At 37.9% G+C, this 19669-nt stretch overlaps 1 protein-coding gene and 1 long non-coding RNA gene across 2 annotated transcripts in view; both read left to right on the plus strand.

Moving 5' to 3' along the window:
- The window catches only part of LOC139772089 (uncharacterized), a 154328-nt gene that overhangs the window by 94913 nt on the left and 39746 nt on the right, over positions 1 to 19669 (plus strand). The gene's annotated exons all lie outside the window — the stretch shown is intronic.
- LOC139771952 (uncharacterized) lies at positions 7285 to 12074 on the plus strand. Its single transcript, XM_071705227.1, has 3 exons — positions 7285 to 7599; positions 9965 to 10564; positions 11013 to 12074. The coding sequence occupies exons 1-3, from the start codon at positions 7578 to 7580 to the stop codon at positions 11111 to 11113; spliced, it is 723 nt and encodes a 240-aa protein (XP_071561328.1). The 5' UTR covers positions 7285 to 7577; the 3' UTR covers positions 11114 to 12074.

Raw genomic sequence — 19669 nt, forward strand, 5'->3', positions numbered from 1 at the left:
CACATATATATAACCTGTTATAAAATAAAATATATATCTATACATATATGATTTATTAAAACAGCTCTAAATATGTAGGTATGCATATACAATAATATATGCGTACATATGCACAATAGATTAGTCTCAATAAATTCTTCTTAACATGAGGTTTATGGCGAAAATAGGGAGATCACGTTTCAGTGGTTCATAGTCATTCGTTTAACCCATGCGATTTGTTATTTAAATCATAATTCCAAAACACGTTTTCCCATCCGTGTACTACGAAGCACATGCAAATCAGGATGTTCGCGGACGCGCAAATTCTACTAAGCTCTTCCGCATTTACTACCTCGCATGATGTTTGCACGCGAAAAGCCGTCAACTCTTCCAACTTGGCTATTTCTATTCGCAGCTATACAGTCGAGTCCGCTGATCCGTAAAGAAACTCAAATATCATTAACTAATCGAGAATATGCATGAACAAATGTCACAGCTCACAGCTGAATCGTCTAGCAGAAACGCATTTTACATCAATCTAACTGCGTGTATTTGATTTAATGGCATTAGATATCCTTCCATTCAAGAATAGCTACGATTATAGAATGCACGCATCTATTCATATTTATTTTTACAATTACAAGTTTTGCATATGTTATTAATTTTTTCTTTTTGAGTGACTTTAATTTAGGCTAATATGAAGACACAAAATCATACATGATTGATCGAAGAAGTGATAAAATCTTACTGCTAATTGCTGATTCGATTAAAATGACAAAAGACACACAGTAATTACGTATAGAGATCAATTCATGCTCTCATTGTTTCCTTTTCAATACGACGTCATGTGCAAAGAATGCAACCGGTGAAAGGTGTTACGCTCAACATTCGCGATCACTTCACTTGCAAATAAAATGCATGCAGTTGTTTCATGTTCACGTGTATGTCCCATCAAGGTCGCGTATAAATATTACATACGCACACGCATCTTTTCATGGCACGTATTTCTTGTTTCACAAAACGATAAAAAGACTGACGCAATGGCCGCAAAGTCTACCGACAAGTCAATTTATGTTAATAGATGGTTATTAAATGAAAGACTTTCTCTCCCTCTCGTTTTTTTTTCTTTCAAATTAGTCCGAAAAGTCATAAATGTCGAGGTCACTATCGTAACTTATGTATTATACGTTGTTTCAAAATATTAATTAAGGATGCATGAAAAGTTTATATAAGCCAATGATTGTGTAATTATTAATAATTACATTAAGAAAACGAGAAAAATTTATTTCTAGAGAAATCGTTTATTCATTATTGAAAAAATTGAAAAGCTGACATTTCGTGATGTTGCATGGTCGAAAGGACAGAGGTCAATCGGAATTTTGGCAGGACTGCAATAAATTTTGTCAAGAATGACTTGTAGAATTGCAAAACTCTGTACAAGTGTGAGTTTAATAATACCGATGATTTGCTCGCTGAAAAAATAAATATTTCGTATGACGTGTGATATTTTAAATTTATATAAATGTATATGATGCCAAAGATATTATTTATTAAAACATGAATAAATTATTAATGAAAAAGCTATTGCAAGTATATGCGTCAGCAAAGGAGACAAATATTTAATAAAATACACAACACCATTATATGTATCGTTTTAGACCTTAGAGTGTTGTGGGTCAATCACCCGTCATCTGAAGCGATTACTGAAACCTCCTTAGGAGACTTTATGTTCCACTTAGAAATTAAAGAATCATCATCATCATTATGTGTTTTTTTGCTTATATGAGTTGTTCATTAATGTATAGCAATTCTAGTATCTGTCATCTGATTAAAATTTTATACATGATTAACCACATAATACTATGTTCTTTGTTTTTAAAAAAATTAATTATTATACATATATACTCATCCATTCATAAAGTAAAACTGATAAAAGCAGTTATAAACATTTGTTATTCTATTATATGACGCGTCATCATTTTCATTTCTCGGCGAATATCGGAAATTTTGTCGTTATACCATGTTGAGACTATCGACAAGAGTTTTTTTTTTGTTCTTGCTCATTTAACATCCTTCTCTTCCTTTTACGACCTTCTCGCGTGCACTTTGTACTCGTGCCACGTTTCTTTCTACGTGTCGGCCTCGTATACTATTTTCAGTCTCAATATTTTTCGGATAAAATGCGCGTGCCGGTGGCGTCGGCGTTTCCTGACGTTATCCAGAAACAAATGGACTTTTAAATTGCAGCGGCGGGTCCCACCTGTAGTCGCAATAGCCACCGATAACGAATGCAGCGGTACGCCTGTGCCGGCACGCGACAAATTCGTGCCATTATATCTTCGTGTTTACTTCGACGCGCACATCGCGCGTGCCTCGCGCTTTGTTCTCGCAGTAATTACAACACCACGACGCTTAATTCACGTCAGAAGTTACCAGCGGTACAACGGATACGTTTCCCGCGAGATAATCGCCACAATCGATCGTCTGGTATCCATGAATTTTTGAGATAATCAGCGAATGGCTTGGTAGACACAACTTTGAGAGATCAATCTAAAGAACTTTTGTATTATACTGTATTATAATTGCTATTAGTACTACCTCATAAATTATTAAAATATTAAAAAAAAATTAAATATATTTATAGGAATCAAAATTCTTCTTCTTCGAGATATAAGCGTAACCTTCTTTTAATTCTACATGGAGAATAACAAGAAACTTTATGTTTTAAAAGCATTATATTGGTATATTGTATAAAATTCTTAAAATTTGACAATATTTTCTAAGAAATAGCACAAAAGTATTGCAAAAAAATATTGCAAATTTGCAACGCTTTTCTCGCTACTTTATTAGAAGATGCAGCTAATTTTATTATATTCAGGTTTTATAATTTATTTCACTTTGCATACGTTTAAATAAAGATATGTAAAATTTAGTTTTAAAACATTTATTTTTAAAATACAAAATTTTTTAATATATTCATATATTTAGAAAAGCGACATTATCATTGCCAGTAGCCGCATAGACATAACTATTACCTAAATTTTATTAACTATCTGGTCGCGGGCTCCTGCTGTGAAGACACTCTTTCGTCAATTAGAAAACTTCAGACTCACACAAACGGGAACAACAGCCGACGATGGAGTTCCGAAGAAGTTTCGTCGCTTCGAAAGCGCCGCGACAAATTCGTCCCGCGGCCGCGTTTTCGTATTTACTTCGTGCAGCGCTTTGTCCTCGCGTAATTACGTTCCGCGGGAGCTTAACGCCCGACAATTACTCAGCGGTCGTCGTTAATTTCCCTCGAAATAAAAGGCGACGACCACTACGGCGGCGATGCCGCCGTGAAGCGCAATACCGGGTGGCAGCCCGAGCGACGATACCAATCTTACGATTTCCACAGTGCACAAAGACGGTCCGTTCTCGTCTCGGGCTGCCGTAGGTAACGGGGCTCTCTGGAACAAGGCGGTTTGTCTATGTCGTGGCCCGTCGACACAAACACCGACTCAACCCCCGCGGCTGATTATTTTCCGGGCGCCCAAGTCGTGTCGAAGTTAGCGAGTGTCGCGGAATTACCTGCTTTTATCGCAGGACAGTTCATCCACTCTTAAGCCAAATTTAATCTACCCGGTACAGCCTGGAACGTCGAACTTGTGTACTTGGGCCCGCAACTTCGCAAAATTGCTATAAAGTGTCCGAGTGCAAGCTTCCGTTCTCGCCTTTTGTGGCTAAACAGTCGTTTGTTCGTTTGTTTTGCGACAGTCTTAGCGTTCGCTCGTAACCAGTAAAGTCGTTAGCCAAAGAATGGAAATCGATGATGAGGGACTCTAATACAGATCTGCAATTGCGACCCGTTTGTAAGCTACAATGTTCTTCGCGGAGAAACGTGTACTAATTTGTTTTTGCCATTTTTAACAATACATATTTGTTACAGCTTTTGGACATACCTCAACGGGAGACTCAATGAGAGACAAAATTTATCTACTATTATTTATTTGATTTTAAATAGAATTTATTTTAAATTTATGTACAAAGAAATTCGATGTTAGTCAAATTGAACGGCCTATGGCATTTCTGCTCACCAGTTACATTTTTTATTTGCAGTCATGTATGGGAGCGCGTTCTAGAATAAAGAAAGCAACCTGATCACATTTTTAATTGTTCAGCTTATCATTGCTTCCTGTGGCCGCAACGTCATCGCTTCCGGTTTATGTCTCCCAAATATGATGCCCATCGCGATGCACGCACACGCGAGCATCGGGCACGGCGTCAAACTTTAACAAGCACGTCCTGTGCGCTTATGGGACACGCAGCGGATGTACACGCTGTGAGTGAGTAGTTATGCATATGGCGCATACGGAAAGAAGAGAAGACAACGCGGATGTGCTATGAGAGTAATTTCACGTAGGCGAAGCTGTGGTAGTGCGCATCCCCGGTAGTAACCCACCTTTATGACCAACGTTCGTGGAAAGTGCGTTTTCCCTTTTCCCCGTTCGCCGTATCATCCACGCAGTAAAGGCGAGAGAAATCTTGAAAGCTACCCTAGAAGATTAAGAGCTGCTCTTATGATTGTAATTTTAATAGCGTCTCGTATGAACTACCGATTATATCGGTTGGCCTGTACTTAATAACAAGCTACAAAGCTCTTCGATGACAAGTTATTTTTAACAAACGTACTATTATAAAATTATTATACAATAAATAATTAATATTTCTTATTATACATACTATATATAATTGTTATTACCTATTATGACCTGATTTATATTTGGTGGTTTCGTATTATTTACAAAGTATTTATCAGAAATATATTAAATCATACTTTTCCAATCAGTTAATTTAAATGATGGAAATCTCACGCCACGTCCAATTATCCGTGAAGAATCAGGCCGGCAGTTTACTGTTGCGGCCCACGTAGCGTATCGCGAAAATGTGAGACGTCTCATTCCGTAGTCAGTTTACGGCAGCCGGCTGTCTCCGAAATAAAACATACGAGAATGACACCTGACTCGAGGAAATCGCCGCGCCGCGCCGGCCGAGTTTTCTCCGAATCCGCGAGAAATCACGACGGAGTGTTATTCCGACGACCGTAAAAGGACCGGCCGGGGAAGGAACGTTCCGTCGTCGTTCCGGAGGGATCGTTTCGTCGCTCGGCGGAGGACATGCGAGACACGTAATCGCGAATATAACGCGCGTATCCGTGTGAAGTGTACTCCGCGCTCCCCGCGCTCCGCGCCGAGTTGCATGAAAAGCAGCAAAATAAGTTTTTATGAATACCGTCGCTATCTCACGTCATCACGAGATCGAGTTTTATGTACGTGTCAAAAAATTAAAAACATTGTATATCCGGATTATCATTTCATTCTTTGCCGGAGTTCGACCGTAAACGGCCGATTAGGTATTCAGAATGTATTGTACTCATCAATTATAATTTATAACCGATCGTGCATAAGATAAAATATCAGCATGCGATATGAATCACATATCTCTCACATCTTTTATTATGTCGTATAAATTGAACGGAATATTCCTCTAAAAATGTGAACGCGAATGCATTATGCAAATGGTAACTTTTAAACGAATAATGCGATAAATGTACGCACGCTGTTAGATTAAAGATAAGTTTAGAGAGAATTATTTCAATAAATCAATTAACATTAATAAATTCCAGGAAATGACACGTTTGCGACCCGTGCTTATTGACGTCGATGATAATTATAGAATAATTTACATTTTATATAATTGTCAGCGATTACAATATAATTGTTTAATTGCAGTTTTCTTGATGCTGTTGCAGGTGTCGGTCACTGATTTACCATAAGCAGTAATAATAACTCATAAAACGCTTATAAGAGTAAAATTTTCCATGCCCGTTTCCATACCTTCCATTTTTTTGTATTCTTCCGTCTTGCATACGCGACACGCTTCAGAGTGCAATTTCGATTGCACTTCAATAGCTTGATCGATATATAATTTTCTGCACGAAAGGCTTTATAACAAAGTTTACGACGTCTGCTCGCTTGAAACCGCATATACGACTCTATTCGGATAATTGGAACTCCTGTTGGCGTCGAGGCCGCTCGTTAAACCAGACGTCGACCTTAACCCGTTTCTTCTGTTATGCTAATTCAGCATTACATCCCATGTTGTTTACGACCCACCAATAATTGCTTCATCTTATTTTGTAATACATGAAGTTTTGGTCATCAACATTTTGTGTATTGCTGGATGAAGCTAAAATTATTACTTAATTGAGAAAGACAGTAGTAACACTTTATAGAATATGTGATTTATAGAACATGTTCGTTGAGCATTCAAGAAATTTTATAGTCTAGTTTTTAACGATGCTTAATTGTTATAATAAGTAGAGATGTGCGAATCAAGGATTTTTGATGTCGAATCAAATCGACAAAATTGTATTCGAATCGAAACGAATTGAATACTTTCGAATCGAATCGTTGAAATGTGATTTTTAATTATTATTATTAGACTGAATTTTAACACGTAGATAATATAAGAATATTTTAATGTGAAAAAATAATATTAATTATATAATATAAATTCTTTTTAAAGCAAAAAACACATTTAAATATTTAATATAAAACTAATCAAATATACTTTATTTAATGTCGCAGTAACTGAAACAATTAGGCGAAAAATCATAGATAAATTATTAAGATACTCTTATGTATTATCCGATAACGTTATCCAATTACATACATAGAAATTAAAATAAAATAATATCGTTTATTTTATTATCAGTACTTATAGATAGCTTATTATTTTTTCACGCATATTCAAACTTTTACTTATACTTTGCTAGGGTCATGTTACAAATTAGAAATAAACTTTTTAATTGCTACTTAGCCGCTCAGTGAGCGGTTATAATACTGAATGCACTCACTGAATGCACCTATTAACATGATCGTACTTTTGTTTATTAACGGGAAATATGATTTTATAAAATTGACAATGCATAACGATTCGTATTCGATCCATCTAAAGTCGAAATTTTCGAATAGTTCGGATTTGAAACATAGAAATTCGAATTTGAATCGAATAGTTTGCACATCTCTAGTAATAAGGAACCGTTTGACCGTTTGACCAAGGACGGATTTCTCTACTTTATAACGCGCGAAGCGCTTTCTTCGCGAGACCGTCCGATCTTCCTACTCGGAAATCAACGTACCTCTGACCTTGAATGACTGCGGTCAACGGGAGTTCTCCATGGTATTGCGGAATCGGTACGGCTGGTCACGTGTTCACCCCCTCATTGTGTTCGTATTGCTCGCCGATTGGCGAGCGTAGCGATCGCAGTTTCGCTGGCGTCGTGCGCGCCGCTCGTTCAGTTGTGTTGAGCGTCATCCTCGCGACGCATCTCTTATCATCGGTCCGCAATCGGCACGCAGTTACACGTGTATGCACGCGCGTGCATTCTACGTGCGTGCGTGGGTGGGTGCGCGTGTCCGCGTACTTGTGTACATTTAGTCAGGTGTATCATCGTGATCGCCAGTCGGATCACGGACGCGCGCTACCGATACTCGCGCGACATTCTTGTCGCTCAGTCGTTATTCGAGAGGTCTACGTATACGTAGCATGGAGAAATGTCGAGGGACGCTAGAAAAGGTATGCGCGTAATACGATATAAATAAATTCCCCGTGTAATGTTTGCGAATTTTCGAGTGCGCGTGATACTGATACCACTTGCTCCGAGACAAGGAAATCAGTTCTCCGATTCACCCGTGTCGCGCGAATTTCAATCTCCGTTATCTTACCAGTTTTTGTTGAATATTGAGTAGAATCGCGCATAGGATACTGCTCAGTAGGACTCCCGTAAGATCGTTGAAAATTTTGTGGAGTTCTTTAGAGTTTATTATTTAAATGGTTGATAAGAAATACTGCTAAATGAGAAAGAAATTATACGCGTTATGTACAAGAAAAAAAAGGAGTGTCAAATCAACACTGATATACTCGTACGTACGCAATAGGGTATAATCTTGAAATGCGATTATATTGCGTTAAACAAAGAAAATTTGCTTGAAAGAAGTCATTTATATTAAAGGAAGTTTTATATAATTCAACCAAGAAAAAAAATTGAAATAAGTTAAAATTCATATAAGATTATATATTATTGTATATACGAGTGTATCAGTGTTATTGATTTAACATTTCTTTTTTTCTGTGTATCTGGTAGATTTATAAAAGCTAACTATGTATTATAATATTGTAATTTTCTATTTCTGTGTATGTGTAAGAGATTTGATACAGAAATCGATTATCTTCTATTGAATTTATAACGTTTTGACATTGCAAATATCTTGCTAAAAATTTTTTTATAATATTCATGATGTAGCTAAGAGTTACTAAAAGATAGATGTATATTAAAAACTATCTTATGTGAATATCACGCTTGATATGAATAGATTTAGAAACGAATATTTCGGAGTAATTATGATAGATAGGATATGACAGATGGCAACATTATTTAGCTATTAAGTAGATTGCAATATGTGCTGGACAGAATGAAAAGCGCCCGATGCTTTGGGTGAAACTCTTTCTTTATAGACGCCATGTTTAATGCAACGATAGACGCGGGAATTCGGCTCACGTTGCCATTTACAAAGTCTACGCCATTTACGATAATAGAAAGTGTTTCTTCAGAGCTACTGCTCTTTAACAGTGTGATAGTAACATATTGGCTGCGGGTTCTCAAGGACTTGGCGATGAAACAAGCACTGCGAGCAGCTAATCAATTGGCGTTAGTATATGAATGTAAAATAGCCGCGACTCGAGAACGCGCGCGCTCTCGCGAATCTATTAGCTATTAATTACTTTGAAACGGACGTCATCCAACTTATTAGAATTGTAATGACAGACACGTGTAATGCATGCGCTTTATCATCATAAGCATAAAATAACTATCAAAAAGCTTCTTCTCGTGTTCGTTGTAAGGTAATGGTAACGTAAGCGATAAAAAAAATTATGTAATGCAAAGATTCGTTATATCACTTTTTCTTCAAACTTACATATTCAGGAAATTTTTCTCCTACATTTCCACAGTCTTCAGGGTACATGAAATATTTGAGTTTTAAAAGATCGCCGATGGGGCCCTTATACATCAAATTGGTTAATTGTCCTTCGTAGATGAAAGTATAGTTTCAAGGTATTTGCTAATTGAGTATGCAACGTATGTGTCCGTGCAGCGGATACACACAATTATACTCATATTGAATACTGTATTTGCGTAATAAATTTTCGAGTTAGCCATATCCGCTTGAAATAAAGAAATCGTGCGTTGAAAACGAAAAAGTAAACACACAAGACTGCGTTACAATTGTCGAAGCATTGTTATTCACATAAGATCTTGTAAAAATTATTCATGTCAAACAAGCATTAATGATGTAAAATATCCTTGAGTCAACAGTGGCTTAAAATTCGTTGACGCAGTGCCATGCTAATGGTGCACACCATAAATTAAAGCTAATCTTGAAATTTACATGTAGCGTGCACGCGGTTATCTTTCAAATAGCTCGTGCTTCATATTTTGTCGCATGAGATTTACAACGGATTACGTGTCGGTAATGTATAAAAATAAAATGGTTCTCCAACTTAGGAAAATACATTATCAGATCATTTTTTTTCTGCGACGGTGTTTGCTGATGGTGTCAACTGATTAGCATGAGTCAATTCATGAGTTAATTTTAACTGAAGTACATTTGCTAGAGGTACACTTTGTGTAAATATTTTAATCATCGGTTTTTTTAAGTGATTTTTTTAGTTTTAATTATATAAACTTTTGCAGGAGAGTATATAAAGGAAAATTGATAATTTAAAATAAACTTATGTGTTTTTATCACTGTAATACAAATTTTGTATGAATACAATCTAATTATATTTAGTTTTATTTTGTCAAATAATTACGTCAGTTAGAACTAATTTAACGAAGAAATGTTATTAATCAGAAGATCGTACATTTTGACTTCGATTACAGATTTTTCGGCAAACCCGGAGGTCGAGCAGCTGTTGCCGAGCGCCGAGGCAGGCGATGACACGCCAAACACACGTGTGAGAAGACTTCAACCAGACGAGCGGTTGTCCATGAACGAGTTGTACCTTCAAGGTGGCGTTTCGTCATCGTTTCAGGATAAATCCGGGTCATTAAATCATAACGCACACATAGGGGAGAGCTCGAGCGGTCCGACGTCTGTGATAACGCCGTCCTCGACAACGGTCGCAAACGGCAACGAGAGTAATGACGATCCGCCGCCTTATGCTACGATTCCGCCGCCTTATAGCGCGATCTCGCCACCGGATCACATCGGTTGGCCGTACGGACTTTTTTCGTTCGGCGACTCGTATTCCACGGACGGGACGACTCGTAGGATGGAAATACCGTTGACACCTTTCCAAGCCTGTCTGGCACCGGCAGCGAGTTTCCATCCCGAAGGGATTAACGGTCAATACGCGTCGTATCCGATGCCCTTAATGCCTTACCAGTTTTTCAAGTTTGGTTGCCGCAGGAGCTCTTTCGTGCCGAGGGAAATGGCGGACGACGGGATCGCGGAGAAAATCGACGATAGAAAATCACGAAGTGAGCATCGGTGGTTGAATTGTGGTCTTTGCTACGTGTATTTTTTAATTATAAGATTATAGAAATAATACTAATTGCTATTACATTTAAAGCTTTTCTGAATGAATTAAAATATCTGTCTTTATTTGTAAACTCATAATTCCACGCAATAGAGAAGATTTCCTTGGTTAGAAATAAAAATTATTAATAAACAACTTGTAAGAAACGATAGTGAAAAAGCTGATTGGTCATTATTTTATCTAAGCAGCATATTGGAATATGAGTAAATTGGCGAATAATATCAACAAACTCGACGATAGGCGAGTGATTGTAGCAACATTACATCATCAATAATAGACAAGGTCTAATTTAAGATGAATCAACAAGATCTCATAATATCTGCTATTATGCTAAATGCAGTTATTGAAAAGAGATATAAAAAGATCTAAACACAAATAATTTTTAACAGGATACGGCGCTATCCTTGTGGCAGCGGCGGTCATCATCTTTCTCATGGCCCTGTCCTTGATGGTTCGCTTCATCATGGAAAAGAGTTGGTGGCGAAGATAGCTTATCAATGGAATTGATGATTACCTCGAAAGTGTTAAATTCCAACTTACGAGAGATTAATAAACAATCTATAATTAGACTTTATTAACCTAACGTAATTTACTTTAGCGGGATATATAGTTTCTGAGATAGCTCATATTGGTTATCTCTAATTTTCTCTGTCTCTTTTTCTATACTTCTGTCACCGAAGTCTATCATTAAGTAAAAAAGCACATCAAAAGTATATTTATTGCGTCATTGCTGATTAATACTTTCTTTTTTATTTTATATGTATAGATTTTCTACGATTGTTCTTCTGAGATAAGATAATATAAAAGTAAATATATATATATTTATTGCATCATTGCTGATTAATACTTTCTTTTTCACTTTATGTGTATAGATTTTCTACGATTGTTTTTCTGAGATAATAAGATAATATAAAATACAACGACTGAAGTTTAATCGCATGTAAATAATGCCATTAATTTATATAACTAGAAAACACGGCAGTGCTAATTTTTATGCATGCGTAACTGACGATATACATATCTATATTGGTGTTATAAAAGAGGCAAATAACACTAAAGCAATTACGATTGATTTAGCATTATGCAAAATAATTTAAAATTAGTCACCTCTATTCTCTTCTTAGCGATAACATGATTTATTAGGAAATAAAATTCAAATATAGTGTAAATTGAACTAAAATATATTATTTTGCGTTTATCATTTAATATTGTGATTATTTCATGCTCATTATAAATGAAAAAAGTGCATGTTGATACAATTATGCATGAGGAATGATTATTTTTTAAAGTTAAAGTACGTAGCAGTGATAGTAAGTATATCTGCAATAACAGTATCTACTTTAAACTAAGAAATGGCTGTCGAATTTCATAATCATAATATTAAGTACGTTTTTGTATGTTATTGTGACTTGTATTATATTATTTTAAATATATGTATATATTCTTATTAATTTATTAATTTTTTTATGTAATTTATAAATCTGTAATTAATTGAAATGACGCTGGCGACGTTGTACGAAGTTCATAATTATTTGTCAAGCCCGTTATCCACTTAACGTAGAAACTTCGACGCTTATTGGCCCGATGGGACGCCGATGACGAAGTAGTGGAAGACGAGGAAGAAGTAGATAACATCGTGGTGGAAGGCAAGGTAACTGAACAATAAAGTTAAGAAAGGGAAGGGTAAATGGAGGCGCTCATCGTATACTGATTAAAAATACAGACTTGTATCTCTCGAGAATAGGTGATCAGAAAAGTCTAAATATCCTGAGAGATGTGAAAGTTTGTAGCCGAAGGCAAATTCTCAGGGTGAAAAATGAATAAAACTACTAAGATCATAAATAGACTTGTAGTTTAGCTAAATACCGAGTAATAAAGCGTTTTAAAGGTATTCGAATATCTCGATGGATATATTTTTACATACGTTTAAAAAATAAGATATAGTTTTTATATTGCTAAAATCTTTATTAATTTGAGCATTTGCAATTCAAATTATGGTTCTTCTTCTTCTGGCCAGTAACTTAGATATGCAAAGAACTAATCTCTGTGTACGTTAAGATGAAAAATTGCACGTGCATACAATTTTTATAACGCTTTGAGGTACGGGTTTCCTGTTGAAAATATATATGATAATAAAAGGCCTCATAAAATAAAAGAGTGAGGTCGATTTTCGTCGGCCAGGCCAGTGGTTTGCGCAAAAGCCGAAGAGGATCAAAGATGATAGAAGCTTAATGCAGGAGAGGAGAAGCCTCAAGAACGAAAAGGAACGCAGGCTATAAAGCTAGACAAGTTAGCGACCAGAGAGCAGCGAGGAAAACGAAAGGTCGGAGGGCTGATGAAAAATACAAAAATTTTCTCCCTTGAAAGAGTAAAGGGGACGGCGGTGGTGGATTCATGCTAGGAAAACGACGCCGGGACACTCGAGGCCAGAATGCCCGCGAACGAGGGTAAGGTGTTTGTCAACGGTTGCCGGTAGTTAATTACTTTACATGAAAGGAACTTTCAGCCGTTTCGCCACTCGAGGCAACCTCGGTCCCCGCGTGCCATCAAACCCCTCCGCCTCCTTCTTCCTTTCGGATCTTCTTCATGGACCTGAGTGCCACCCCTTTCCATCCCTCGCCCCCCCCCCCCCTCCGCGTTCCTCATCTTCCTGTCACCTGTAAGAGTTTACGAGTATCTAATCCGGCAGAGACGGGGGTCGTACTTACTCTGTAAACGAGGCTCCTCGCTACTCTTGTAGCGACCTCGATAAAGAGAGTGGAGATATACGTGTAGATCTTCATTCAGAAATGTGTAGCGCGTTACACTTCGTTTGATCTCAATTGCCATTGAAATAATCAGAGTAGCGAGCCGACACGCGTCGTTAAGACTTTTAATTTAATTCAAGAATTTTTTAAAGAGCATATTCACAAACTTTTTGCTCGTTGGATTGTTTTAATTAAACTTCTAACATCTTTTTGTGCAGCTATGTGCAGTTATTGACAAAATACTTTTTGAATGCCTCACATTCTGTACTTTTTTTATCTTCACTGAATATTCAGGGATATGTACAAAATGCCTTATTTTTATAATTTAATGTTAAACGCTTTATCTCAATTTGAAATATATTGAATTTTCACGAACAAGAACGTCGAGACTAAAAATTTTCAATTAAATTTAATTAAATTAAAACGCATATATGTATGTAAAGAAAATTTTTTTAAATAATATATTTATTAGTGTTTTCTCTCATGTAGCTTGAGTCATTTCGCAAAAGTCTTAACATCTTATGCGAAGATGATATGAAAAAATAATATACATATTTCTCTTTTTTGGGACACAAGTCGAAATATCTTTGATCCCGAAAGAAAATGAAGAGACGAGATGAAAAATGAAAGAACGAAAGAGGCAGATTTTCGTATAAGCATCACCGTGATTGCACGCGCGAAACAACTCGCTTCATAAACTATTACTGCCCTTCCTTCGGCAACCGTGTATCGTCTTTAATGTTTTACTTTCTTAGATAGCTCTTATATGAGCTGGAGGACAGAAGCGCAGCCATACATACGATTGCGCACATATATGATTCACATATCGCACTCCTAGAAGAATACTGTCACAACTAACAAAATTTTGATTTTGAGTTAAGCCCATAAAAAGTATGCCTAAAATTGAATTAAATTTTTGTTTTTTCTCTCTCCTAAAACTTGTGAATTTTTGAGTTGTGATTCTTCTAGAAATGTGATATATTGATTAATTATAAATTACAGGCTCTTATTTATCTTGTACCATTTACAATCTTCGCGTTTTTTGTTAATTACTGTCGCCTTTTATTGTGTGCGCATTAACCGAAATTAAATTCACAATTTAAAACAGATTCTTCTTTCTATGATGTACATTCGGCAAGTTTGAGAATGCGCATTGATGCACGACGCGCGTGAAAATTTCGAATGAAGCATTTTCACGGTTTCTTACTCGCGCTCTCGTAATAACGCGACAGAAATAGTACGTGGTGCAGCGTGGCTGCGTGGAAGCGCGATACATCATTCATATATGGCCCGAATCTCATATCGGTTTCTGATCCTCCGGCTATGACGGCTTTTGAAGGGTCACTTCCCTCCCACGCTTCATCCCCCCGTGCCCTTAACCGGCACCGCTCTGTTTATTGTTACGTCGCATTTATGCATGAACCCTCGCGATTCTATTGTCATGTACACATGACGAACTACGGGCGGAAGGGAATGCTTCGTGCTTTCTGAGCGGAAGTCGGCGGTGGTGGCGCGAATGGAGAGGTGGGGTTATTGGGCCAAAGCGGAAATTGATGGCACGGCTCTGTCTTCCTGGGAACGCGCGGCCTTCCCGCCGACTCTTGAAAGCCAAATTACCGTTTTTCTCGTGTTTTTAATTACACGCTCAAATGCCCAAACGTTTCAGCGGATGTTTAATCCGCCCGTTCTTACTCGTCATTCGCGCTTTTAATACTATAAAATCGTCTCTTGTGATAAATTACCATATGAAAAGAAAGAAAATCGAATATAAAACTAATATGCATAACTATCTAAATCGCTCTTATTTATTCTATTAAGTACTTTATCAGGATTAACGATAGAGGAATTTATTGTTAAGGCTTGAAATTTCGTTGAAATTTTATAGCGGATTAGGAATTATATCTAACCGCGATCAAATTGCGGGTCAACAATACTTGATCGGCCGGAATAACTGAGGAAGTGGCATTTTACCAATATCTGTATTACATCTCAAGGTTGTAATCTTCTGGTGGAGGACGAAGCAAAAGGGGTGCAAGGTCGGAAACGCGAGTGTTCGTAGGGAGGGCTAAACGAGGGAGGAAACTCTTGGACGTGGTCGTTTCCGGCCGAAGTCTGATGCGTCTTGACTCGAATCCCGACGTTATCGCGACAATTGAATGGGTCGAGCCCTCCTTGCTTTGGCGTTCTCGCTGCACAGCTACGATAAGCCTCAGAAACAGCCCTTAATGGTTTCCCTCGCGATTGCCGGTATCTATATTCTCGATTCAAGCCTGTCGCGTCCCTGCCGCACCTCTCCTCTCGTTTCTCCATCGATGTTACCACTTTTGCAGAAACACTCATCCAGCAGCTCGGCGAGGAACTATCGATGATCCTCTCTGCGATGCGATTTTAGATCGTGCCGCGTTACGAGCATGTTTTCAGATCGCATGGCAGCAATGGATATAGATGTGTCTTTTTGTTCTTGATGAAATCTTTTAAGTTCTATGGACCTCTATTAATCTCTTTTTATCTTGTTGGAGAGCGTCTGGCTCGGACATTAATTCATTTAGACACACGATTTATAAAATTGCCTTGCACCAAACTAATTTAATTTACGTCTGTTATTGCAATACTATTTGAATAGTACACAAGAGGAAATGACAATATTTGTAAGTGGGACAGATTCTTTTCTTCGTGATACAATGTGATAATGTAAAAATCTATAAATACTTCTTTTCAATATCATTGCTTTAAAAAATAGTTTCTGCTAAATTTACATTTATCTGTATCCTTTGACGTTTAGTTATATTTTCATTAAGAAATCATATTTATCGCATATAACTTTACTCGGATACGTTATAGCGCGCTTATATCGCCATCCCATATTGCACGTGATCTGCACAATCGGATTAGAATTCGGTGCAGGAGACCTCGATCGGCAAACTAAACTGAGTTAAGCTCAGTATTAGAAGCCAAGCCTCGTTTATTAATTCAAACCGAAGTTAACCGCCTATGTTTCTCTCCTCTCGCGAACTCGAGGAAAACCGCTGGTGTGCGACGTTACACCGGGAAGGCTACTACATGGTTACACCAAAGTTAATCCTTGCAAACACGATGCTACCATCAATATCGATAATGTATATATGGTATACTCTCTGAAGATCTTAAGTTATTATCGCATCTTTGAGACCATTAATAGAAGCATCGGCTAAAGAAAATTAGAGGGGAATTAATCAAGTAAAAAGTTTTAACATGCAGAAATATATTTTAACCAAAAAATTGTAATATGCAGTTACTAATTTTAATCTCTATTTCGAGAAATAAGTATTATTTAAATAATTATGCGCGTTAAGGTATATTCATTGTTGTATAGAATGGCACGGGTTTTTTCATTTGGATGTAAAGAGACGTTAAAGAGATTATATAGATTTAAACATTTTTTTAAAAGAAATTACATTAACTTTTTATTACACATGAATAAAAATCTACATATATTTTATCGCGTTATTTAAAAAACATTCATCAAAAAATACCTTTTGGTATATTGTATCTCGAATCTTTGAAACACTACACGGTGCATTTGCTCTCTCTTTCTCTTTCTTGCGGACACTCAGAAAATGCTTTTGTAATAAATATCAGAATTTTTTACCGCCTAAATGCAATGGATGAATTATTTCAATAAATTTAATTCAATAAAAAAAATATGTTTTTGAATAAAATAAATAATTTTAAAGAATATTTCAACGCGATGCTGAAGAAAAACATTTCTGAAGTTAAAAAGAATCTTTGTAGCAATGTTATTCAAGATATACGTGTCGAGGAAACTTTGATACGCGCGTGATTCGCGTAGAATTCGCGTCCATTCGACTATATTTTCATCGCACGACATTTCTTTCCGTGGCATACGCCAGCGATGCTAGTGAAAGAGTTTCCATTCGCACACTTTCTAAATAAGATTCCACGAGATCATGCGCCCAGGGAATACCGTCGCAGTCCTCGGAATCAACCTCGTTACCGGAACTTGCTCGTTCGACGATGCACGGGGCGTCCAGTGCGTCCAGTGACCGCTGGACTTGCAAGAGTGCAGCCTTAACTCCGACGGCAAATCGAGGGGAAGAGGGAAGAGCGGGGCCAGGCCTGCAGGGGGTTGGTTTCCAGAGAGAAATAGTCCAAGGGGCGGAATGTGCACCAGGCGTAGCGTTTGCCGGCGGAAAGGGAGTTTGCATAGCGGAAGTGCCCTCGAATCGATTCATCGAAAACATCTAACCCTCCTGGGTGCCTCCTCGACATCTCTCGCGGGAGAATTTGTAGAAGCCCGAGAACTGTCTCCGCGTGATCGCGATGAAGGCGGCGCGCGGCGGGCGGAATAGGATGGGTTCGAGCAGAATGCCAGACGTATCGCCAATAGAAAATACCGTGCGATCATCCTCTCTCTTTCTCTCCCTTTCCCGACTGCCTTTTTCCCTCCCGTAGGCTACATCTACAAACGCTTTCTACGAATAACACGCAGGAAAGAAGGAAATAGGAGAAATGAAATTGCTCTCCGTGCACCCGCAACCGTCCGTCTCACTCCGCGCGATCTCGCTCGCCGGGAAGAGAGGAGGAGGGGGGGTACGAATATTGAATATTCAAAACTTTCTTTGCGGAAGAAACTTTCGTATCCTTCTCAACGGTGTGTGCCGGCAGGCAGAAGAGTCTGGCTCGGTATCTTCCACGATTTGTGGCTTGCCGCGGTAGTTTGGCGAAGCGATTTTCCTGCTGAGGATACTCCGATTTTTCAAAGCATCCGCAATTCTCCGCGAGATAACACAACCGACGCGCCATTTGTGGAAGCGACATTACCCGCTTGGAAATAGGATATTAAAGTCCTCATCGTGCCTTTTTCCACAGATGTTTTATGCCCTGTTTAAAGCACGATATTTGTTCCCGCTGTTGTTTACTTCTTTTAATTAACAGATGTATTATTATGCTGTTCGTTTAAATTGTCTCGCTCTACTTTATCGCATTTATACTTTTTACATACAAAATTTGAATTTAACGGGCACATTGTGTTTTCTCAAACATGGTTATCTGAAATCGTGAAAGTTTCCATGCGTTAGCGTCGAACTTTGATCAATTAAACGACGTCGTCGTCGGAGCGACATTCAAGAGATTCTCTGTAATTAGAGCAACGTTAATTTCCAATCATAACTTTGTGCGCGTCTTTCATCGAAACTTTGCGTCACCGTCGCCCAAGGAGAGCGAGAGGGCCGTGATATTTTTATAATACTTCGCAAATTATTTTCCGGGACCATCCACCCGCGCGCTGGGCCGTTATTAGTTAATGGAAAAGGTGGACGCGAAAAAAGGAGAACTCCGCTGTGCTGAAATGTGATTAAGTCTTTTTCACGCAGCACAAGAGAGATAATTCTCCCTCTCCCCCCCGTTCCCCGGGCCCCCTTCTCATTTCACTATTGACTTCTTCCATCTGCTCCAGGCGTAAGACTGATTTAATTATTCCACGGCAGGGATCGCGCTGGGATATTGAAAGGAAATATTGCGCAAGAGTGAGCGTTAAAGCACGATAATGGCTGACCAAAAGACTAATGACAAGCTGCCGGACATCGGCTGCAGGAATGAAGGGGATGGAGGGATGTAGGGTCGAACGAAATTAACTCGAGAAATACTATTGCAAAGAGTATATGTATTTTTCCCCCGAATTAACTCGCTCTATTTGAATGGAATTGTACACACAATATTTTTTATAACTTTTTACGCATTTTATTAATTTCAAAAATTGTATTAGATATCAGCTAAAGTTACATCCACATTTCACCACACACGGTTGAACTTATTTTCTCTACGAATCAACAAACGATGCACTTGACTCTGACGAATTCTTTTATTTATAAATCTTTCATTGACGCGAGATATGGACAAAAGTTTTTTGTAATAGAAAACTTGATGTAACCTCTGAGAAAGTAGAAGTTGTATTTCCCGCACATGGCAAGACAACATTACGATGTGTATCCGATATACACACAACTCTCGATTGATTCGCCCCGCGAATTCGCGGCGAAATCGATTAGCAAACAGTCGACGAGCATCGAATGTCGGTAAGCATATATGCAGGTAGTCCTGGTGATAATGTAATTTCAGCGTTGTAATAGCGCCGCGGAATATATTCGGTGCCGTATGTATACATCAGGAACGTCAAATGCGTCGTCCTTACGTAGACAGCTGCTTGAAATACTGTGGCATGTACCATAATCAAATTTCACGCGTCTCGTAATAACGTGATGCAAATATCGCGTAGACGGTTTCCGATTACGAATTATAAA

Source organism: Temnothorax nylanderi, unplaced genomic scaffold (genome assembly GCF_030848795.1).
Source record: "Temnothorax nylanderi isolate EJ_2023f unplaced genomic scaffold, tnyl_v1.0 TNYL_tig0001_pilon, whole genome shotgun sequence".
NCBI lineage: Eukaryota > Metazoa > Arthropoda > Insecta > Hymenoptera > Formicidae > Temnothorax > Temnothorax nylanderi.